Source organism: Crinia signifera, chromosome 3 (genome assembly GCF_055691185.1).
Source record: "Crinia signifera chromosome 3, ASM5569118v1, whole genome shotgun sequence".
In the NCBI taxonomy this organism is placed as follows: Eukaryota; Metazoa; Chordata; class Amphibia; order Anura; family Myobatrachidae; genus Crinia; species Crinia signifera.
In genome coordinates this window covers 316390272-316414867 of record NC_139219.1, presented here as the reverse complement: position 1 = coordinate 316414867, position 24596 = coordinate 316390272, and the positions used below count along the sequence as shown (strand labels likewise).

Below are 24596 nucleotides of genomic sequence, written 5' to 3'. Positions count from 1 at the left end.
CCACTGGAGCCGTGGAGAACCTAGAACCTTCTTTACACTCCATAACTTATGGCTCATTGTCATCTGGCAGAAGCCAACCTGACCTTTTACTTGTTGTTATTCTTATGATGTTATTGGAATAAATCCCTTCCTTACACCCCACCAGTGTTTGTTGCACTGTATTAGCCTGGTTACACTATTGAGCGTTGTACAACCCCTTCACTCCTCTCTTAATTACCAGCTGTGGTTTTAGGAGACAATTACCTCTATTACACCCGAAGGGTTGTTACACTCCCAGCTTCACCCTACTTCACATTAGCCTGCTGTCACTCCTCTCGTGTACTAACGATTATCCGCCAAATTAGGACAAGTGGTGGCTCGCTCATTTGATGAATGTTTAAACTGCACCGTCATTTATATGTTATCTGATAAAGGACACTTGCTTTTCATTCTCTTACGTAATCTGTCATCTACTCCATACTAACCACAACCGCGCCTAACCCTGATGCTTCATGTCACCTTATATTTATATACCATGTATACTTTATACTACATTGTCTTGTACTGTAAAGGTGCTCAATCCGATATCTATCCAATTTCCCTTGAAATCCAGAAATCCCCTGATCATGGCCACACATTAACGATTGAGTAATCCCACTGATTGTATACTCAATCAGAGGGATTACTCGATCGTTATGTGTGGCCATGATCAGGGGATTTCGGGATCTGCCGCTGCCACCATGGCCGCACCCTGCCCCAGGCAGTTGGAGAGAGAGACTGGCGGTGGGCAGGATTTTCTCCGTATTCTTTGGTACGATTGCCCACTCGCCTGATTGTGAAGTATGCAACGCTAAGGTGAATATTACCAGGGATTCTTGTTCCTAGTTATTTTCCGCTAATGGGTTTTTAGGATAAATAAACATGAGTCTGGTTCCTGCAGAGATTAGATGGTCTCGCCGTGATGGAACAATACGTGGAATAGGGCTTTAGATGAGATGTAAGCAGTTTGCGGAATGAAAGGATTTACGTGAACGCATGTGTGGAAGGAGGAATACCGTCCACTTCATTTACATCTCAGCCGCAGAATCTCTGCCTCCTGGAGTGGCTGCATTTGTACAGAAATCTGTATGATATGTTATTACTATTTCTAATTGTACGGACACCGCTTGTCACATCCGCCCCACCTCCTTAACAACAACCCTGTGCACGTCCGGCTGATTATAGAGGAGGGGAACAAAGAGTATATTGAAAATGTTACAAGTGCGTAATTGACAAATAAACCAGAAAATGTTCTGTTCTTTGTGGCTGTTTTATATATTTCCTTAGAGAACGGAACTGATGGAACTGATGATGCATTGCACTCTGTAGCCTCCGGGGTTCCGCTTGTTATTAATATTCTCCCTTTGGCTGCTCTGTTTCTTTAGCTTATGTTGTGTGTTGTAATGTTATTTTTTATTGTGTACTCTATTGTACTGTTTACTGGTTTCTACTAGGGATGCACTTGGCATACTGGTGTTTGGGATGTTGGTACTCGGAATCCTAACACTAGTCAGGAAGTATAGAGGTCAGGCTGCGGAGGGGAATGTTCGAGTTAGGCACTAAGGGGTAATTCAACACCGCTTGGTAAGTTGTTCGCAGCAGTTGTTCGCTGCTTATTGAGCGGCTTTTCGCCTCCCCCGCGGAACACACACCCCCCCCCCCTCTCTGCCGAATCCCCTCGGTACCATACCGAGGGGACGGTTAGAGTTAGGCACTAAGGGGTGATTCAACACCGCTCAGTAAGTTGTTCGCTACTTATTGAGCAGCTTTACGCCTCCCCTGCGGAACACCTCCCCCCATACGAGAGGATCTGTTCGCTAACCAATCCCCTTGCATGCCTCCGCTATCATGATAAATCATCCGATGGTTGCCGACCATCGAAAGATTACTCCTGCCTTTGGAAATAAGTCTTTTAAACTGACTTTTATTTCTTCCACAAATCGCCAAAGATGGGTTGGGCTCTGACGTCCTGTGACATCATCAGCCCGTCCCCAGCAGGTATCGGCCCACTTGTGTTCCCCTGCTAATCCCGAGAATTTACATAGGCATTTTGCCCTGAAAATATCTAATTTGCATCGCTATGCAAATAAGACGCACACTCAGCTTCTGCTGATTAAAATATGCACATTTCTATGAAATACAGCGTTATGGTTTCCAGTATGTTCTTCAAGGTCTCTGCAAAAGGAAATTTTAGTTTTGTAAATTACTCCCATTGTCAGAATACTTTATTCATTTTAGTGCGACATTAATGCACACCTGACATATTGTGCTTGTTTGTTGCAGAGTGCAGGGTTTCATGGAGCGAGAGGGACGGAGACCTCGTCTACTTGTAGCTAAAATGGGGCAAGACGGACACGATAGAGGGGCAAAGGTCATTGCCACCGGCTTTGCAGACCTCGGATTTGATGTTGACATCGGACCCCTTTTCCAGGTGACCTCTCTTAAATGATCGTTTGGCTGTTAAATTGGTAGTTGTATGACCCATGAAGGTGAAATACACTGTTCAGTGTGACTGTGACATTCCACTACATCTCAGTTTAAATATAAATATTTTTACCTCTCCCACCTCTATCACAAAGAGCTGAAGCTCCACCCACATCATAGGATAATATCCTTATGGAGCACAAAATTCTCGCCATTATGTCAACTGAAGTAGAAAAGCAGCCAAAGGGCGGTTTCACATGCTCCGGGCGGCGAAACTACGCACGGCCAAGAAGCCGTGTTGTACACAGAAGTTTACAATGGTTGGGATGGCCACATCCCGACAGCCGTCCTTTCCAGTGGTGGTATCCAGCTGCAGCCGGGCCGTGAACGTGCCGTGTGAATGGACACAATCCTTTCCATTATTAACTGTTGTGTACGGCACGGCATCAGCTTGAGTGTGTGAAAGAGCCCAAAGAGTGTTGAGAGACATGAGACACACAAGGGGAGGGGGGGGGGGGGGGAGGGTGCTGGCTGTAGAAACCTAATCGGGGCTAGCTAGAAAAACATAAGGGGGGCCTGCCTGGAGAGACATTAATGGGAGCTGGCTGGAGAGACAGTAAGGGGACATTCCTGCAGAGACAGTAGAGGGGGCTGGCTGGAGAGGCATAAGGGGGTCTGGCTACAGAGACAGTGAGAGGGGGCTGGCTAGATAGACAGTAAAAGGGGGCTGGCTGGAGAGACCTAATCGGGGCTAGCTGGAAAAATATAAGGGGGGCTGGCTGAAAAAACAGTAAGGGAGCCTGCCTGGAGAGACATTAGGGAGCTGGCTGGAGAGACAGTAAGGGGGCATTCCTGCAGAGACAGTAAGAGGGGGCTGGCTGGAGAGACAGTAAGAGGGAGCTGGCTGGAGAGACAGTAAGGGGGCATTCCTGCAGAGACAGTAAGAGGGGGCTGGCTGGAGACAGTAAGGGGAGCTAGCTGGAGAGACATACTGTAAGGGGGGGCTGGCTAGAGAGACAGAAGGTGTGACTATCTGAAGTTAGAATAGACACTCAGGGGGAGCAGGAGAGACAGAAGGGGGGCTAGCTGGAACTAGAGAGACATGGGGAGGTTGTGGGGGGGGGGGGCAGTAGAGATGGAGTCTGCAAAGACAGAAGGGGGCTAGCTGGAGCTGAAGAGAGACTCTGGAGAAGGAGCCGTAGCAACACAGGGGATAAGGCAGAAGTAGATGGGGTAAAATTATGTTGATCTGTGCTACTATGCATGTACTGTTGGGGGAAGGAGATGGAAGGAGTGGGGGCCATGGGGGCAGAGGTTCGACAAACTGATTCATTGTAGACATGACCGTGATTCAATGTAATAATGATATATCATATATGAGTTTTTGGCATAAATTTGAAATTAATTTGGCAAAAATTATGAGCCTGAACATCAATCGTCAAGGTAACCGCATCATACATGTCCCTAACTTTTTAGGGGTCATCTGTGGGGTGCTGTGCACCCCTAAATCATCCCTGCAAGGCACTCCCAAATGCCCTATCCAAACCAGCCAAGGCACCACACAAATAAAAGGATAGCAGTGAAGTATCATTGTGTTAGAACACCGAGCAGCTACTGTCAAGTGTTCAAAAAATGAAAATAATAGATGTGTGAAGGTGTTACATAAGTAATGTTAAACATACTTGCCTACCTTAAGAGTCTCCTCTCTGACTCTTTTCTGTTGGGGGCGTGGCTTACCATCATTAAGAATCCCCCCCACACATACACACACACACATTCCTGTACATGCCATGATTCGCGGAGTGGGTGGTACTAAATGACACCATTTGCATCATTTTAGCCCTGCCCCCTCCCCAAAGGGTATCCGGACAATTTGTCTACAACAAGAAGATAGACAGCCATTAGGTCGACACCATTAGTTCGACAACTCAATAGGTCTACGTGCTTTTAGGTCGACATGCCATTAGGTCGACATGCCATTAGGTTGACACTGCCATTAGGTCGACAGTGTCTAGGTCGACAGTCAAAAGGTCGACATGGTTTTTTTCACTGTTTTTTGAGCCGGCATGTGCCGAAAGGCGGTATTTCATGCCCTACCATCCACTAGGGCGTGGAGTTAGATCATAATAGTGTGCCGAGCGCAGTGAGGCACCGTGCCCGAGGGGCTGCGGTTCACTTCAAACTGTGTCCATGTCGGCTGTGTCGTCATTTGGGTCAAAAAACTGAAAAAAAAAAACATGTCGACCTTTTGACTGTCGACCTAATGGCAGTGTCGACCTAATGGCAGTGTCGACCTAATGGCAGTGTCGACCTAATGGCAGTGTCGACCTAATGGCAGTGTCGACCTATTGAGTTGTCGAACTAATGGTGTCGACCTAATGGCTGTCTATCTTCTTGTTGTAGACAAATGGTCCTGCATCCCCCCAAAGAGCCACAAATGTCGTTATTTGACCAGCAGAGGAAGGGGATGCGGGGGCCCCGCTAAATGCGGGGGACTTGTCCACCCTTCCCGGAGGCCGGTGGTAGGTATGTATGATGACAAATAGTGGTGCCACCAAAGCGGCTGGATTTTATCGCAAGAAGGCCTGGCGCATACATTCTGCAAGCCATACGCATGTGCATTCATCTATGTGATCAGGCCTGAATAACCCCTTGTCTCAGTCAGTTAGCGCATCCCTTTATAAGTAGATAGGGTGTGCCGTCCAGACCCCTCCCCCTCAATACCAATGACCATGCTACGTGTATGACTGTCAAACAGAGGGGGTTTACTGACGGCTTAAGTACCCTTTAAACTCCACTTGTGCATCTAATAGGTAATTAGTAGAAATAATGATATCTCTGAACCAGCTGCTTCTTGATAAATAAGGCACTAAGAGGGTCATTGTGCCGATACATTGGGTCCTCTGCCTCCACGTGACATCCTGCAGCTCTTTCCCTGTGCCCTGTAGTATTTTCCTGGATCCCATCTGGGAGAGGAGCTTTGTTACTGCCGGTTAGGGGTATCCGTGTTACATTAGCCATTGGTTACTGTAGGCGGCTATAATTTAGGCTCTGCAGAACGAGGGCTATGCCAGCCCACACACAGTTATTGGGTTCAGTATGATTTCCCGACATACCGACTTGTTCAAAATGCCGACATTTATTACCCTGACGTGGTGTAAATGCCGACGTGGTCAAAACATCAACATTTAAAATGTCGACATTTTTTGTTTTCTCTTTCGACATGGACACAGTATTAGTGTAACGCGTCCTCTCGACTTGCTTCGGGAACTATTACAATCTGACTCTATGCCCACTTGGATCGTGAAGTAAGAACAAGTCGGTTTAAAAGAAAAGAAAAAATCATGAAAAAAGCTAATGCCGACTTTTTGACATGTCGGCATTTTGAACGCGTCAGTATTTTGTCCGTCTGTAAATTGACTGCATCCCCCAGTATTTTTTGGCACACCTGTGTCTAGTAATACAGCTCTTCTGAATGAATTGTTGCTATGTTATTCGCTATTGTTCCTTTTTCCCAAAAGACGGACGCAGAAGGCAATGGCTTGTGACATGCACAGTACATGTTCCCGTGACACTCATCTAGCCGGGAGATTATATGTGGGGTTCACACAAAGGGCACCCTCTCCGCCCGCTGGCAGCCACAGGAGGTGCAAACACACATTCTGTACTGTGTTGTCACAACCTGTGACTGCGGACGTTCCTGTCAATTCATTTCACAAGTCTCTGACGTGTTGGGCGCACACTGAAGCTAAAAGTGTCTTCCGCTGCCCCCATTACATTTGTTTGATGAATAAGATGTTAGCTGCTAGAATTATAATTGGTTATTTTAGACCAAGCTATCATAGGCACTGCATGGATCGGCCTGCAGCGGACCGACGGTGCGGCTCTGCGCATGTGTGTCGGCGAATGTATGCCTGTGCAGGGCTGCCGTGCATAGTTGCCGAGGCGTCCGTACCGAGAGGGCAGGCAGTGGGCGGACCGGGGGCTGGCGCATGGGGACTCGCACAGAAACGGTGGGTGCGCCCGGAAAGCCACTGGGCATCGTGCATCGAACGCAGGCGGGTCAAAGCCTGCACGCGGCGGCACATGACGTCAGTGCCCACCCTGTTCTCGGCCATGTTCATTGTAAAGAAAAGTCAGCATATACAGACTGTTATTTGCGAATGGGTAAAAAAATCAAGCGGTCGGCGACCATGTAATGATTTTTAGCCCTTACCGCCTGCATACAAATGGATGTGCACGCGTACACATCCATTCCCGTGCCGATGGGGACCTTCGCACGACATTGGGGGGCGGGCAGCGTTAACCCGCACACTAAGCAGTGAATGTATGCTGCTTAGCACGCCGTGTTGAATCCGGCCCTTAATCAGAGGACTGTATGCATTCTTTGTGTAGGTTCCCCCATCGCAACAGAAGACTCCAGCCCTGTTCTGGAATCTAGAGCGCACATCTGCAGGAAGATGGCGCTGATGCCATTTTCCTAGTGGTTTCTGTACCTCAGGGGCGGTGCGGTCAGCGTACGCAGGGTCAGCGTTGTGGATACCATTGTCTCCGGGCACGTGCGCACCTGTCACCCGTTATACCTGCGCCCCGGCAGGCTATCCCTCAGTGCCGGTGCTGACGTAGTTGAGCAATTGTTTGCAACTCCCCTATGGAACATGCCACAGGGTGTGCAGGCCTTAGATGCGGTATCCGAAATGTGGTGGGCAGTGGCTAGTAGCGTAAGCAGAAATGGTCCTTTCAGCAGGCGTGTTATGGGAGCGTCGTTTACAGGCATAGGATGTCAGTGCCAGGTGAAGAAAATGCGCCTGTCATCGGGCTCGATCCAAGTCCGATAGTGCGACCGATTGTGTATTAGGACGGACCAATTAGTATTGCAGCATGTGTGAGCGCTAAAGGGCTAGGGCTGGCCATCAACCATCGATGTTTAGAAAACCTCAATGGCTTGTGGCCGATGTCGAATAGTTTTGACATCGATGGGGGGAGTACCAGATGGTTTCCCAAAATCGATGTCAAGCTTAAACAAATAGTTTAGTTTTATTTTTCCTGGGACATGGCGCATAGCTCCGCCCAGGACATCTGCGAAGCCCCACCCCCATATACTAATTGCCCCACAGGCAAGACAATCGATGACCATCTATATCTAAAAACATAGTTATGCATCATCGATGGCCAGTTGCACTTTTGCCATCGATGGCAAACATCGATGGCATAGGCAACGATGGCCATCCTATAAAGGGCATCTTAGTACACGCACGTTTGGGTGTAGACCAGGTAACCTCTTTGTATCGGCGTTTGCATACACAGTTGCTAAGGGTACTTTTGCTGTGACTCAGGATCCGGCCCCAGGGGTCTGTCTGGGGCACACCCGAGGCCGAATTCAGGCTCATTACTACTGTGTGTCTATAACCACAACCAGCATTAGAGACACACCTACGACAGAACACATCCATGTCTCTGTTTATCCTCTCTTTGTATTATCTCCTGGTCACTCCCCAGAAACGCGCCATATGTTTCTGGGCCTACATTTTTTTGGCGACTCTGTTCTCATAGGGACGCACAAGGAGACTGAGCTTGTTTCATTTGCCGTGTGTGTGCCACTGAGTGTCGCAGTCACTGCTGTGGCTTTGTAGCATAGTGTTGCGGCGAAGGCTCACATTTCAGTGGGACAACGGGGCTCAGCGCAAGACATGCTGCGCATAAAAGGGGACATTTGACGCTAGTACACGAGAGCACATCTGTATGTACTTTCTACTTACCGATATAGGGGAAGCCCCCGTTTCATTATGTATTAATAGCAAACTTTTTCTGGTGAAGGATTTCCTGTTACGCTGAACAAGGAATCCGCTTTTAGAACCGTTATCTCTACTTAAGCCGATGCTTCTTTATTAAGTTACTCAGATAAAATAGTTGCTGACTGGCACATATGAAGACACAGGGGGGGGGCTATGCAATTATCTGTAATTCACAGTCCATTTCTCAGATTGTATCTATTTGGTTGTTCCTTTTATATTTTGATTTAAAAAAAAATATGGGTAAAATATTAATTGATCCTACTTTTTATTGATTAAATGTTGGGAGATTTATATGTACAGATAGTGGTAGATGCTCAATTAGTTCAGTAGCATTTCCCAGGTGCATGAGGGAGGGGTTAAATACTGGGTAAGTAAAACAAGACATTTTTTCCCTCAGCACACTGAGCAATGCTAGTAACCAATCTAGAACATTACATGATAATAGAATTCAGAGATATTGGTTACATATACCTGCGCAGGTGTATGCTATGCCCCCAAGCCGCGTCAAGGCTTCTCTGTATATTGGGGGTCCCTAGCGCTATATCTAGGTGCAGGGTGCGGCACCCCAAAAAACCATCATAAGCTGGGAAGCCCAGCGCGGCATGCCAGTGATATACTAAGTGTTAATAATTAGTGATAGGAAGCCGAAGCTATATAAAAAGAGAGAGATAAATGAATGTAATTAAAATAGAATAGAGATAGTGTTAGTGAGGGAAAAGTGTTAATAGAATGTAAGGGCATGCCGCACTAAAGCCATCCAGCCCATCCAGTCCAGGAGCACCGCACCCCACACCACCGTTACCCTAAATTGGGTCTACGATTAACCAGCAAGGAGCCACATGATAATGGCTCCTTACTAGGTATATCTGAACTAAGAGCTACCTACCTTGGAGCAACCCCAGACTACTCCTTGTGGCATATCAGGACCCACATCTCCTCCTAATATGGGATTTATATGTACCGGTATTTTTTCAAATGTATCTTTGAACCGCGCATCTGTTCTGTTTGTCCGCACAGCGCGTTTGTCTATAAAGATTTGGGATGATTTGAAACCATGTTTTGTATGTGCTGATAAGAAAGAACAACCTTTTGGTCAATGTCGGACAACTACTAGGAGCTGGTGATGCTGATATCATTGAGGGATACATAGAGGCAGTCTTGTGTATAAATCAGTATTGCTGACGTGAGCCACTGTTCGACGCATGAAATGGGCCGACGTTAATTTTTTTGAGTGTCTGTGTTGACACCTGAGTACGTAGACCTCCAGTCGGTGTAGTAGGCGACTTCAGTCCTAATGCCTCACTCCCCAGAGTCCACACATTACCGTGTGGACATTTTGTCAATGTCGAACTAACGTGTGTCAATCTTATGGTGTCGACCTATTGGCTGTCTACCTAGACTTTGTCTGTGGGATACAGTTTATGCATTGTATAACGCCGCAGAGTCAATTTACTAATATGGGAGTTTTATTGAAGGTGGGATGTTGCCCATAGCAACCAATCAGATTGTACATGTTTCCTCTACCTCCCCCATGGCAGCCCTCACTCATGGGTTTCTCCCTTCTGGGTAGTGCATTTGGAAAGGAAAGAAAGACACCAGCCCCCATAAAAGGGCTCCTCCTCCTTCCTCCTGTGTCTTTTTTTCCTTTCCGGGTAAGTGCAGGTGTAGGAGGGTGGACACTGGCTTACCTAAGTTCCAACAGGTATCTGCGGCGGTTCTGACCCCCTGCAGATGAACCAGGTCTCCATTCGTGGCGATGGGACAAAATACATGGCCGCATGCGGTCCCCCCCAGGGGCAGCTACAGGCGGTGGCGTCCGCAGGAGTGACGCGTATGGCGGCGCGGGATAGCGTTGCCGCGTCACTGCCTGGCCCGCGTGCGTCGCACAGAGCGGGCGGACGTCGGCAGCAGCGCGGCGCCGGCGAGTGACGCGCTTCCGCCGCGAGCGGAAGCGTACATTAGCCGGCGCCTAGAGACGGGACCCTGGGAGTCAGCGCGGAGATTGCCACAGGATCTGAGGTCTCGGAACAAACGGGTAAGGCGCCGGAGGCGCACGCTGGCTCACAGCCATTTGCTGTTAGTGATTGGTGATGAAAAGTGTTTTGTTTTAGAAGATTGACTAGCGTTGGTTATCTTCCCTGCTAGAATCTGTCAGCTTGCTATTTCAGTCATTGTGCGCTGCTGCCATGGAGGAAGAACGTAGTATAAGAAAGTCAGGGTAAGCCATTAGTGTTATGTGTGTCCACCTGATTAGCGTTATTCGCTAGCTTGTTTAGTAAACTGTTTTGGCTTTTTAGGTCAGAGACCAGCAAGGATAAAGAAAGCAGATCTAAGCATAAAAAGCCACATTTGGATAAATGTGCAGCATGTGAAAAGGGGCTACCTCAGAAACATGTGGGCATACTATGTGAAGGTTGTAAGGCCCCCCAGCAACTGCAGCCAGCACAAATGGCAGGCTTGGTGGAGATGTTAACAGCTGCATTAGCTGAGAAATTTGTAGCTAAAGAGGATGTGGAGATTAAGTCATCCAAGAGAAAGCATGTTATTGCTAGTGAGGACTCTGATGATTCAGTCCGGCAATCTACCAGTGCAGTTTTACCAGAGTTTGATCTGGAGCAAGGGGATGAGGGGCCTAGCCATGATAAAATGGAGGCCGAGGTTAACCCCGACATGATTGATAATCTGCTCAATTTGATATATAAGTCCTTAAATATCGATGATCCACAAGAGGATCTTAGCCTTCAGGAAATGCTGTTTAAGGACAAGAAACGCAAGGGTAAAGTGTTTCCTCTGTCCAATACACTGAAAGAAGTGATTTCAGAGGAGTGGAAACACCCAGATAGACGGGTTGTGGTGTCAAACAGAGTTAGCAAGATGTATCCGTTTAATAAACAGCAGGTGGCTTCTTGGGAGGTACCCCCAAAGGTGGACGCAGCAGTGGCGAGGTTGTCCAGGAAAACCACTTTGCCTCTTGAAGAGGCCAATATATTCAAAGACCCAATGGAAAGAAAGATCGAGTTGGGTCTTAGGAAACAGCAGCTGGTGGCAGGCACTGCTCTAAAGCCAGCAGCGGCTATGGCCGTTACGTCCAGAGTGTTGCGAGGATGGTGTCAGCAACTAGAAAGTGACATGCTGGATGGCCTTAAGAGGTCCGAGTTGCTCAGAATGGTGCAGGATGTACAACTTGCTGTTGAATTCCTATGCGAGGCATCATTAGACTCTGTGCGCCTGGCGGCAAGAGCCGGAGCTACAGCGGCAGCCACTAGAAGGGCCCTCTGGCTAAAGCCCTGGGCGGCGGACGTACAGTCTAAGAATAGACTCCTGTCAATGCCTTTTCAAGGTGACTATCTTTTTGGGAAACAATTAGACGATTTAGTTTCCAAAATTTCGGGGGGAAAATCAGTATGGTTGCCCCAAGACAAGACGGCTAAAAAGACACCTCCCCCGAGGTTCAATAGATATCAGCAGGAGTTCAGAGAGTCACGGGCTTATAGGCCAGGAAGGCCTTACAGAAGGGGATCTTGGGTTTCCAGGGCCAATTTTCGAGGCCAAGGGAACAAAGAGAGCAGATTCTCTTCCAAAAAAGACCCCCAATGACGCCAGCCCACAAAAAGTGGGAGCCAGGTTGCTGAAGTTTCAAAGCGCCTGGCAGGAATCCACATCGGACGAGTGGGTTCTAGAAGTAGTCCATTCAGGCTACAAAATAGACTTTGTAAGGAAACCGGGCGATTTCCTGGTTCACTCTCCCATTCCAGAGGATCTGGAAGAGAGGGGAGCATTGTTATCCAGCCTAAAGGAAATGCTGGATCAAGAGGTAGTCAGTGTGGTGGCAAAACCACAGGAGTTTCAGGGATGGTTCTCCCGATTCTTTGTGGTGAGAAAGGCCACAGGAGGATTTCGAACAATCCTGGATCTACGCAGACTGAACAAGTTCATAAGAATAAAATCGTTCAGGATGGAGTCAATAAAATCAATGATACTGGATCTCAATCAAAACGACTTCATGTCCTCAATAGCCCTTAAGGACGCCTATCTGCATGTCCCGATCTTCGAAGGGCATCGGAAGTTTCTAAGGTTCAGGGTGCAAGGGGTTACCTATCAGTTCAACGCGCTTCCCTTTGGACTAGCAACCTCACCCAGAACGTTTACCAAAGTGCTAGTGGTCATAATCGCATGGCTAAGGAGAAAGGGGATAAGGCTGTACCCTTATCTGGACGACATCCTGATTGTGGCAGAGTCAGAGGGTCTTCTAATACAGCACACAGCAGAGGTGGTGAAGTGCCTAAAGTGCCATGGGTGGCTTATAAACGAGAAAAAAAGTCATCTCACCCCAACTCAAGAAATTCAATATTTAGGGGTAATCCTAAATACCCGAGACCTGAAGGTGTCTCTGACAGAAGTCAGGAGAAAGAAGCTGTTGAAAAAAGTAGAATGGATGAGAAAGAGGACAGTGGTCTCATCCCGGGACTGCATGGAAACCTTGGGGCTCATGTCAGCAGCCCTAGAAACAATACCGTGGTCCCGGTTTCACATGCAAAGACTCCAGGCATGCTTCTTAATACAATGGGACAAAGACAGCAGAGAGTTAAGTCAGCGAATAACACTATCAAAGGCAGCCAAGAGAGATTTGGATTGGTGGTCCGATACGGAACGTCTAGCACAAGGAAAAAGCTTTGCCACCAGGGAACAGGTGGTGATCACGACAGACGCCAGCCAGTACGGCTGGGGAGCAACATGTGCCAGCCAGATAGCTCAAGGCCACTGGTCGATAGAATGGCAAGCGACCCACTCCAACCTGAGAGAGATGGAGGCAGTGTACCGAGCATGTATTCACTTCCAGGATCAGGTGCAGGACAGAGAACTGATTGTAAGATCCGACAATCAGGCGGTGGTGTCCTATATAAATCATCAAGGGGGCACAAAAAGCAGGGCATTACTAGAACAGGTCTCCAAGATCCTCGAGTGGGCAGAAACCAGAGTAGTAAACATCTCGGCAGTATTCCTTGCAGGGAGGGACAATGTGATAGCGGACCGGCTAAGCAGAGAGAAATGCTTACCGGGCGAGTGGGCCCTCAACAGCACAATCTTCGACAGTTTAGTAAGAAAGTGGGGCAAGCCACAAGTAGATTTGATGGCAACAAAGGTGAACAGGAAGGTGCCAGCCTACTTTTCAAGGTTCCGAGAGCCCCAGGCGGCTCAAGTCGACGCCCTGACGGCAGTGTGGGACATGGCGTACGCTTTTCCCCCGATTCCGGTAATCCCAAGACTACTAAAGAAAATTCAGAGGGAGAATGTACAGGTCATAATAATTCTTCCATATTGGCCCAGGAGGCCGTGGTTCAGCACGGTGTGCAGATTGGCAGTAGACGGCCCATGGAGATTACCGGCAATTCCAGACTTGTTATCGCAGGGACAAGTAACGAGGGCACAACCCCCGTCGTGGAACCTGACGGCCTGGTTACTGAGACCAAGACACTAGAGGCAAAAGGGTTTGATAAGGAAGTCATCAGAATCAGAATCAACTTTATTGGCCATGTGTGCCTGCGCACACTAGGAATTTTTTGTGGATTACAGTGCAGCATCAAGCAGGGATGAAATGGGAGGGGGGGGGGGGGGGGCGACGACACATTACATACATTCCATTGAGACATTTTACACATTCCATTGAGACATTAAACGCATTACATTGAGAGCATTAAGACATCACTTGCGGGGATCACATGCCTGCCGAGCTGCACAGCACCTAGGCAGCCATCAGCGGCGCCACTGGTCTTTGCAGCAGCCAGGCAGGTAGCAATATAAGCAGGACAGTACATTTATCACATAAGGGACATGAACCCGCCGAGCTGTACAGCGCCTAGGCAGCCATCGGCGGCGCCACTGGTCATTGCGGCAGCCAGGTAGGTAGCAATATAAGCAGGGACAGTACAGTATCACACAGGGAACACATACCCGCCAAGCTGCACAGCGCCTAGGCAGCCATCAGCGGCGCCACTGGTCGTTGCAGCAGCCAGGTAGGTAGCAATATAAGCAGGGACAGTACAGTTATCACACAGGGAACACATACCTGCCGAGCTGCGCAGCGCCTAGGCAGCCATCAACGGCGCCACTGGTCGCTGCAGCAGCCAGGTAGGTAGCAATATAAGCAGGGACAGTACAGTTAAGCAGGGACAGTACAGTTAACACATGATACATATTGCACAGTTTCCTAGGCAGCCATTTGCGGCGCCATCTTGAATCTTCCTGTGGGAGAGCCGTGGGTGGTGGTGGGGGGAGGGGGCAAAGTCAGTGAGGCCGGGGGAGAGTCAGTGGAAGTGGAGGGGGGGATGGTGCGGAGCTGCCACAGAGTTTACCCGGGGCTGGTGCGGCCTGTTGGGGGGGGGGGGGGGGGGATCCTACCGGCCACTGGGTGAATTGCCAGGGGTCCCCCTGGCTGATCTGCCTCCTGTCCAAGCTGGCGGGGGGGGGGGGGATGGGTCCCTTCTCACCGGGTCTGCTGGTCTTCTTTTGCCCGGCACTGCGTCCATAGGGCAGTGGAGGTGGTCCTAGGGTGGTCAGTGGGCTGGGGGAGAGTCAAAGGGGCCAGGGGGGTGCCTATGCGTTCACCCGGAGCTGGTGCAGCCCGCAGGCTGGAAATACAATGCACGGCCGGGGTAGGGGGGTGATCCTGCCAGCCTCTGTGTGTCATGCCGGGGAACCCATGGCCAATGTGCCTCCTGTCCTGGCCGGGGGCAGGGGGTCGCCGAGTGAGGTCCTCTCACTCTCACTGCGACCTGACCTAACCTGTGCCGGGCCCTCCACTGGAGGTGATCAATGGTGCTGCCGGGGGTGCTGGATGGTGCTGCCGGGGGTGCTGAGCTGATCTGCTCCTCCTGGGGGCTGCAGCGCTGCCCGGGGGTGCTGGGTTGATCTACTGCCGAGGGCTGCAGCGCTGCCCACCTCCGGCCGGGTGATGCTGCGTCCCGCGCTCGGCACTCCTCTCAGCCTCCTCCTGCCGATCGACGCTTCGGAGCTCGTCTCGCTTGCCTCCTTCCTTCCACTTTCTCCGCCAGCCTCCTCTGCCTTCCTCCTTCCCTCCCTGTCGAGCCGCCACGATGCTCCGGAGGCCGGGGTGGTGGAGCTCCGTGGATGGGAGCACGGAGCTCCACGTGCATGCGACCACCCCGGCCTCCACCGTATTGAAAGACAATCGGAACGCTACTCCAAGCCAGGAAAAGTTCCACAATGAAAACATACTATAGAATGTGGAAAAGATACGTCTATTGGGCAAGAAGCGAGCAGAAAGACCCAAAATTGGTGGCGACAATATTAAGCTTCCTACAAAGGGGTCTCCAGATGGGCCTCTCAGGAAGTACCCTGAAGGTACAGATATCAGCGCTAGCCTCCATGCTGGACTGGGATGTGGCAAACAACAGGGATGTCCGCCGGTTCATGCAAGCAGTGAAACGACTAAAGCTAAGAGTTAGAAATCCGTTACCACCATGGGATCTAAACTTGGTGCTAGGGGTTCTCATGGAAGACCCTTTTGAACCAATACATGAAATATCACTCAAGTTATTGTCATGGAAAGTGCTATTTCTAGTGGCCATAACTTCAGCTCGCAGAGTCTCGGAGTTGCAGGCATTGTGGATAGACGAACCTTACCTGAACTTCTATGAAGATAAAGTAACCTTAAGAACAAATCCACAGTTTGTTCCGAAAGTGGCATCAGAATTCCATGTAAATCAGGAAATTGTGCTCCCATCCTTCTGTTCCAACCCGTCAAACAGCAAGGAGGAGCGCCTCCATACGTTGGACGTAGTCAGGGCCCTGACGGTTTACAAACAAAGGTCAGCAGAAGTGCGACAAGCAAGGAACTTGCTTATATTGATGGAAGGACATAGAAAAGGTCAGGTGGCGTCCAAACAAACGCTATCAAGATGGATCAGGGAGTGTATCTTAAAAGCGTACCAAATAAGAGGCGCGGTGCCGCCTGAAGGGCTTAAAGCTCACTCCACAAGGTCGGTGGCCTCATCCTGGGCGGAGAAGGAATCCGTTTCAGTTTTGGAACTGTGCAAAGCGGCTGGATGGTCATCGGTGCATACCTTCACAAGGCATTACAGAGTCGATGTAATGTCATCATCAGATGCCAAGTTTGGGAGAAGAATCCTGAGCGCGGCAGTCTTGTGAAGAAACAGAAAGAAACAAGAAATTATTGTTTTGTTATGATAGCCGTGATAGGCTAATGTTTCAGTTACGTGAGTATTAACCCCCCCTGAGTGGACGTACTGCTTGGGTACGACCCATGAGTGAGGGCTGCCATGGGGGAGGTAGAGGAAACACCGAGTTATTACCTGGTAACGGGTTTTCCTCTACTCCACCATGGCAGCATATATTCCCTACCCTCACTTGTTGTTATTTATGTGTTGTGTACTAATCTGTTATGTTTTTTAGCTGGAGAATTTAAAGACACAGGAGGAAGGAGGAGGAGCCCTTTTATGGGGGCTGGTGTCTTTCTTTCCTTTCCAAATGCACTACCCAGAAGGGAGAAACCCATGAGTGAGGGCTGCCATGGTGGAGTAGAGGAAAACCCGTTACCAGGTAATAACTCGGTGTTTATATAGCACCTTCCAGAAGATAAGATAGACTCTGGTTGCTGTGGCCAACGTCCCAATAGAACTCCCATCTTAGTAAATTTGGGTGTGGTATGACACTTATACCCCTTTTCCATTAGACAACCCGGGTCGCACCCAGATTCTGGACCCAGGTGCGACCCAGCTTGCAGACCCTTTCCCACTAGTCCCCCGACCCTGCATAAAGCCGGGTGGTGATGTCATCAGGAGGCGGTGCAGGGAGAGGACATAATTTCCCAGTGGCTGCTTCTACTCGGCAGTGAACAGAACCGGGGTCGCATCGACCCGGGATACACGTTACTTCTGCCCCTGGACCAGGAAGCATTCCGGGTCCAACCCAGATAACTACCGGTGTTGGAGTCCTGGTCAGTCGACCCGGAATTTCTGCTTTGGATGTGTTTCCACTAGCAAAAAACCTGTGTCGACTCTAGTGGAAAAGGGGTATAAGACAGTTGGAATTCCGACGGTCATTAGTCCGACATCGGAATCCCAACTGCCGAAATTCCAACAGGGGTGCGAGTACTAAGAAGCTGCGCGCGCCACAGGTTCTATACTCCCTCTGTGGGGGGTCGTGGACCCCCAAGATGGAGAATAGCCCCTGTCAGTCAGGATCCCGACTGTCATGCATTTAACAATCATGATTCTGATGTCGTAATAATGACAGTCGGAATCCCGAATGTTGGAGCGCCATCCCGCACCCGTTAAATTTACCCGTAATTCCAACCTTGTAACATCAAGGAACTGTGTGCACAACAGATTCATTGTACTAAATGTATAACACCGTGGTGGGTATTCTGTTAAGTGACATATTTTCGGCACTAATTCGCCCCCTTAGTATTCAATTGCGTGCGTTTTTGACCATTTTTTTAGTACTTATTCACCTTGTGTTCGAGTAAATCAGCAAGAGCGAAAAAACAGACCCAAAATCAGTCGAAAATGCCAGATAATTCGACCAAAAGTGGTAAAAGGTAAAGGAAAAGACTAGACCAAATCCAACTGGCCTTAAAAATGGGTGAAAAGTCTGGCAGTAATTGAATAACCCCCTGTATATTCTACTTTTTTTGATTCCTATGTATCACTGCATTGTAACAATTATATATCCTTCTTCAGTAATACTGTTGTCTGCATATTAGTCATCATTGCTTATTCCACACTACACCGAGAGGTCTGAGCGCTCTGTAACTATTGTCATTCCTCAGCTGATGTGGAATTAAATAACTCTGTATTGATTGATGGCGCATTTTCTAGATGTTAATACCAAGGCAGCAGGTGGGAGAACAGCCAGAATACTAAGTGGTCACACAATTGCCTGGCTTATAGATTATCATTTACTACAGTCTGTTTTGCATCCATATTATTTAAGCATTTATTAATATATACATTCCACATCTGTTCCGGTAATGGTCAGGTCATTATTCTGTCACATTTGTGTCCCCTACTTCTCTGCATGCTGAGAAATATTGTATTACAGTGAATAATGGTTATTCGTGCGTGTAGCAATGGTTCGTTTAGTGCTGTATGCCAGAAAATATCTATAATTAGGAATAATTTGACATTATTTCTTTATGAATCATATAGTGCGACAAGGATCACATACACAGGGATTCCAAAAGGGTTTTATCTTAATTTTATAATGCAGCATACCAGATGAATCCCATAGGCAAGCGTAGTTACAGGCAGCAGCATACAGGTAATCACAGCATAAAAAGAGTCTTGCAAAATTCTCCAGTGGTCCCTAACATAGCCCACACCCCAGCCTATAGCTTGGGCAGGTAATCCACCATCAAGAGCATTTGCCCTGGAAACACTTATATCAGGAAATCACAGGTGCTGCTGATTACACACCTGCTACTGCTCCAAAACCTGGTCCGGATCATTGAAGATGCAATGATATTACAGTATATACAGTAATGTAGGAAGAAACAGGCAAAGGTGTTGATTTGAGTCGGACGCAGCGTCAATGCCGTAGTTGGCCGCTGTTTTAAGTCAACACATAGCATTTATCACATAGCGTTAATTCTAGCACCCTGCATCTTTCAAAAGCCGTGCGGTTCCCCTTTATGGGGTGTTGCTTCTAGCACACTCTGCTCTGTATGTCAGTGCTAATATACAGACCAGGCTGTGCTTTAAGCACCAAAAAAGAGAGAAATGTCCCAGGCAGGGAAGAGGAACTGCACAGGTTTTGAAAGGTACAGGGTGCTAGAATGATCACTTCATTTATACCAATTGTCAGCACTCAGTCACTGTACTAAAGCAAACGTTTTAGCGGGCGTTCCTGGGAGGTAACATGCTAAACCGACGCACGTTTCGAAGCTCAACTCACCCAAGAAACCATAGACAGAGGAACTGCACCTGCCACTGACAGGGGCGGTGTGAATGTGCAACTAGAAGCCCACACCAATAGGGAAACGTACTTTTACAAGGCGCCACAAGTAAGCATCTCAGTTTTCTGAAAATTGTTTACTATTATTATTCTTATCGTTTATTTATATGGCGCCACAAGGGTTATGCAGCGACTGACCATACATAAAATGAGCAAAAACAAACAAATAACCAATTACAGTACAAGGCATTTAAGACAAGTACGTGGTAAATAAAGACAGTTGCATCAGGGGACGGGACACTAAAGCAATTATATTCAACATTAACGTGATATGTAAAGTTTGAGCTTATTTAGGGAATTTTGGTGCACAGAAAATGAGATTATGTAGGGGCTCCCTGTAATCACAGAACTCTGGTAACAAATATAATAAACTCTTTATTATGAAGTAACATTGAGGCACTGAACGTCATTTTTTGGCAACACAATATAGGCCCACTTACCACGACCAGGTGACCTCATCGGGTGGATCCCTAACATTCCTAAGGTTCAAGTCCAGAGCGCGGGACCCCCCAGGCCAGCACTACCCTCATGCCCCAAGTCATCGCACTAGTGAGACGTAGCAGGATAAGTGCTAGAAGGTGTGACATTAATAATCGCAGCTCAGTGATGGGTGTTACATAGGAGAGAAGTAATTACACAGTGTTACATAGGAGAGAAGTAATTACACAGTGTTACAGGACCGTTTAGCTGCTAAAAGATTGTTAGACTAAATGGGGTATGCGTCATAGTGTCGACATACATTTGGTAGACATGTCTGTGGTCAACAGGGTCAGAAGGTCTACAATGGGAAGGTTGACAGTCAAATGGTCGACTGAGTTTTTCATGGTTTTTATTTTGTCCCGAATTTCGACATAAGTCAACATGGACACTGTATCCGTGTACCGCGTCCCCTCGCCATGCTGCGGGCACGGTGCCTCAATACGCACGGCACACTGTTATATTCTCCCTCCATGCCCTGGTGGATGGTAGTACCACCTGTCGGCATATGTCAGTTTAAAAAAAAACGTGAAAACTCATGTCAACCATGACCTTCCGACTGTCGACCTAATGCTTGTGTCGACCTTCTGTTGACCTTAACCATGTCTACCTTTTGTGGTCATCCTAATGTATATCGACCTAGCGAATGTATTCCGACCAATCCAAGGGGCTCCGACCCCATCCCTGATACAGGTACATTACAGATAATCCTGCACCCAGTGCCAGATTATCCATTATAGGTGGTACATACAGCGGCACCCTGGAGGCTTATTCCCCCCACCTATATCGCCTGCAGCCTGACTCCCTCCCTCAGCCTAACTGATTTGTCCCCGCGCCGCAACACCTAAACCGCTCGCAGCCTGACTCACCCAACCCCCACATTCTACAGATTACATACATTTCTCTAGGATGTACTGTACCATTCATAGCGGCATATTCAATCCCAGACGATATTTCCAAACATCGGACACAATTTGCATTTTCAACAAGAATAGGTTGAATGCACATTCGACCTATTCAATGTCCGTTCCGATCTTCCGACTTTCGGAAACATTCCGAAAGTCAGAAAAGATGGGAATCGGTTGGTTGGAAACAGACGCTAATTCGACAATTTAACGCCCGTTTCCGACAATGCGGATCCAAGTTTTAAATAATTCGGGTCTGCGGCGGCGAGTCCTGGCCGAAAACAGCCTCAGCTTGATGGTCAGATCGTGCGCGCCGGTGCGCTGCGGTCATACTGCATTCTTGCACATTGATACGACTAGTCAATTTCGGAGTTTCATAGAGCCCTTAAATTGCAGCATTTCAATTATTAAAAAAAATTGAAAATATTAATTGAAAGCCTTTGCGAAAGAATTGCAGAGTTAGTGACGACAAAGTGCCATTAACAGACTTGTACCTATCCTACAGGTGTTAATGCTGCGATGTAGTCATTTGTGGAAGTGCAAGTGATCTTTGCACATTAAGGAAATAATTAAAAAAAACCTTCAATTATTAACGTCCCTTCTCCAGTAAAGCCACTTAGGAGGCAATTTGCTGGGCTCTGGGGGAAATTACTTGTCATTATTTTCTTCCCTGTGATTATTGTTTAATACACTAAATGGAATACGCATTTCTTCTATAAATAACTATTAAGACGTCTTGGTTTTGGTGCTAATAGCATGCTCCTCTCTTATACAACCACGTTCCTCCCCCGGTGTGCACTATCTTCCATTGCAACAAAGATTAAAGCCGTTCTTTCCCAGTCTCCGTTCATTACGTTAATGGACTTGGTCTTGGAATGTCTGAAGCAGGCTTCATGTATTTCACATTGTACATTTGCTCTAGAACACCTATTAATAACTTTCTTGTACCTTCCACACAGACGCCACGGGAGGTGGCCCAGCAGGCGGTGGATGCGGATGTACACGGAGTTGGCGTGAGCACTCTGGCCGCAGGGCACAAAACCCTAGTTCCCGAACTTCTCAAAGAGCTGAGTGTGTTAGGCCGCCCGGACATCCTTGTTGTCTGCGGGGGAGTCATCCCACCACAGGTGAGTCCCCAAGCAGCTCGTAATAGCAAGGGATGAGTTAATTAAGAATGGTGAGACTTTCCTTCTCGCAAAACCCTTAGATTGCGTTGTTATTTTTTAAGGTTGCTATGTTGCTTATAACCAGTCCCAATGCGACGTTTGATATCATTCAGAAGCTGACCCATGACCTCTGCGTAGTTGAGGCAGCCATATTGTGGGAGGAGCTTATAGTCTCAAAAGTGAAGCGCTCGTCATTGAGGAAAATCTAATGACGTCTCTCATGCTTGCAGCACCATTTGCATCCAATGATGTTGGTTCCCATGAATTTTGATTCAGCATACAAAATGGCTGCCCCAGTTGTGCACAGTGCCTCTTGCATCAGTGCCGTTACTACTTCCAATTTTTGCATTCTCAATTCATGTCGACATTTTGACTGTCAACCTTCCCATTGTCGACCTAATGCCTGTGTGGACCTTCCACCCTGTTGACCTTACCAGTGCCAAATTATTTCAGGTGTCAATCTAAGCCCTATTGACCTTCAATGTTTGACCCAATGCATGTTGTCCTAAATAGTATTGACCCAATGACCCAAAACCCTTGACCGTTGGGATGGAAACTACATCCATAACAAACGCAACAATGCAATGTAATATTTTACATAACTGCCATATGATATTCGCATGATCTGTCAAGCAAAAACTGTCTGTCCTATCCCTGCGCTGAGAGCTGATTGGACGAAAAGCTGTCTGAAATTTAGTATATTGTTTGTTTTTCTGGTAGTGATATGGAGAAAATAAACCCGATGACATTTTTTAAATTTAAAATAAATGAACAAATAAAAAAAAATGTTTCAATGCTGTGTAAAAAGCAACATTTTTAAAGTTGAATAATTGCCTAATCCGTGCTGTTTATGTAATAACAAGGTAACCTGCTTGGTATAGTACTTTACATAGTAGCGGTCAGTTTCCCCCAGTCCGGTGGATTTCTTAGTTATACAGAAGCGTCATAATACACAATGTCTCCAGCCAGGCTGCTTTCCTCTCTGGCAGATGCTACACTGACAGTCTCATACAGAGTCCAGTTACATCTTTTCATCTCACCTACAAAGCCCTCAGCTCCCCCATCATCTTCAGCCTAATTTATGCTCACAATCTGTTCCTCAGCCTGCTAGCCCTCCTCCTCCTCAATCTCCCTCCTTGTTAACCCGCACCAGTCCCGGCCTCCGATAAACTCTCTTCGACTCTGCCATGTCCCCTTTAGATTGTTACCTGTCACATGCAGGACCCTCTTATCCAATGTATTCCTGACTACACTGTCCTATTTACCTGCTTACACTTTGACACCCATGTTCCTGATCCACGATGGTGCCCTTCCTGATTTTATTCCCATATCTACTCTGTTCTATTGCATTGACTGTAAACCCCATAACATTATGCTTACTGCACAATATATGGTGACACTGCCCTATTTTGCAATAGAATATCGACTGTTCTTTATGTAAATGTGTAAATTGGGTATGTCGTCCAAATCCTCCAATCAGGGGCATATTAACACCCGCGCAGGCCTAGGTGCAGGAGCCCACTCCTCTGAACACAGGGCCCAAACGTATCTTACTTTATGCCAGCAAGCAGATACCTTCTTCTCCACAGCATCTCAAGATAGCGCATGGACACAAGGGTGCAAAGGCTGTGGCCCAGTGCCAGTGCTGTTGCGTCCCAAAGAAGAAGATGGCACTGCCGGGGAGGAGAGAATCCATTGCTGACAAACTTTGGTTGCAGGAACCAGCGGCCCTCGTGAACCTCACAGCCTACAGCACCTGTTAATAATAACAGGCTTAACTCCATGTTTGTGCGCGTCTCCCTTAGACCCTAACTACAGAATGGTCCTATTGCCATCTTGTACTCATTTCATTGTGTTCTCTACAGGACTATGACTTCTTATATGACGCTGGAGTTTCCAGCGTGTTCGGACCGGGAACCCGCATCCCCAAAGCTGCTGTCCAGGTTATTGATGACATAGAGAGAAATCTGGAGAAGCGTCAGCAGTCGCTGTAATAATGTGGGTAGTGTCACCACAACGTTTCCTGGAGTACCGGCTGTGGATGGGATTACAGCCGTCTCCTGGAGAACTAAAACTAACTAACTAACTTTTTGGCCTGTTCGGTACAATATACAAGACCTTTGCTACAGAACATTACGGGTGAAATTTAATAGGATGAGAGATTCAGAAAGTGAGAGATTTGGTAAGAAATCTCCAGGGTTTTTTTTAAAGCGGCAATCATTTACACTTCAAAATCAACCTGGTTTTGCAGTGTAAATGATTGCCGCTTTAAAAAAACTGGAGTTTTCTTACCAGATCCCTCACTTTCTGAATCTCTCATCCTATTACATTTCCCCCCACATTTTCTTTTTTGATTGAAAAATTGCTGTTGTTAAAATGAGATCTGTACGTTTAACCGTAATTTAAAATAAAATTAACTTTTTGTAATGTTTCGGCTACAGTACATATTCTGTTATAAAAAATCTGGAGTATAACTACAGTATAACTGTAACAATAGATTCCTGTTTTTTGGCCTTCAAATCGTGACACAAATACCCGTTTCAGCATTTACTAAGGGGAAACCCTGTGATGTCACCACACAAATACACGTTTCAGCATTACTAAGGGGAAACATTGTGATGTCACCACACAAATACGTTTTTCAGCATTACTAAGGGGAAACCCTGTGATGTCACCACACAAATACGTGTTTCAGCATTATTAAAGGGAAACTGTGATGTCACCACACAAATACGTGTTTCACCACACTTATGCCTTTGCCATTACTAGAAGGAAAACATGTGAAGTCACCATACAAATATGTGTTTCGATGTTAC

General features: G+C 47.5%; 1 protein-coding gene across 4 annotated transcripts in view; it reads left to right on the top strand.

Moving 5' to 3' along the window:
* MMUT (methylmalonyl-CoA mutase) overlaps nucleotides 1-24209 on the top strand; it is an 89320-nt gene extending 65111 nt beyond the window's left edge. For all 4 annotated transcript variants that reach the window (XM_083178698.1, XM_083178700.1, XM_083178701.1 and 1 more), the window contains 3 exons: nucleotides 2302-2449; nucleotides 21574-21741; nucleotides 23646-24209. In XM_083178698.1, the coding sequence (XP_083034824.1) occupies nucleotides 2302-2449; nucleotides 21574-21741; nucleotides 23646-23774 (445 nt within the window). In that variant the 3' untranslated portion in view covers nucleotides 23775-24209. The remainder of the gene's footprint in view (nucleotides 1-2301; nucleotides 2450-21573; nucleotides 21742-23645) is intronic.
* The last annotated feature ends 387 nt before the right edge of the window (nucleotides 24210-24596 follow it).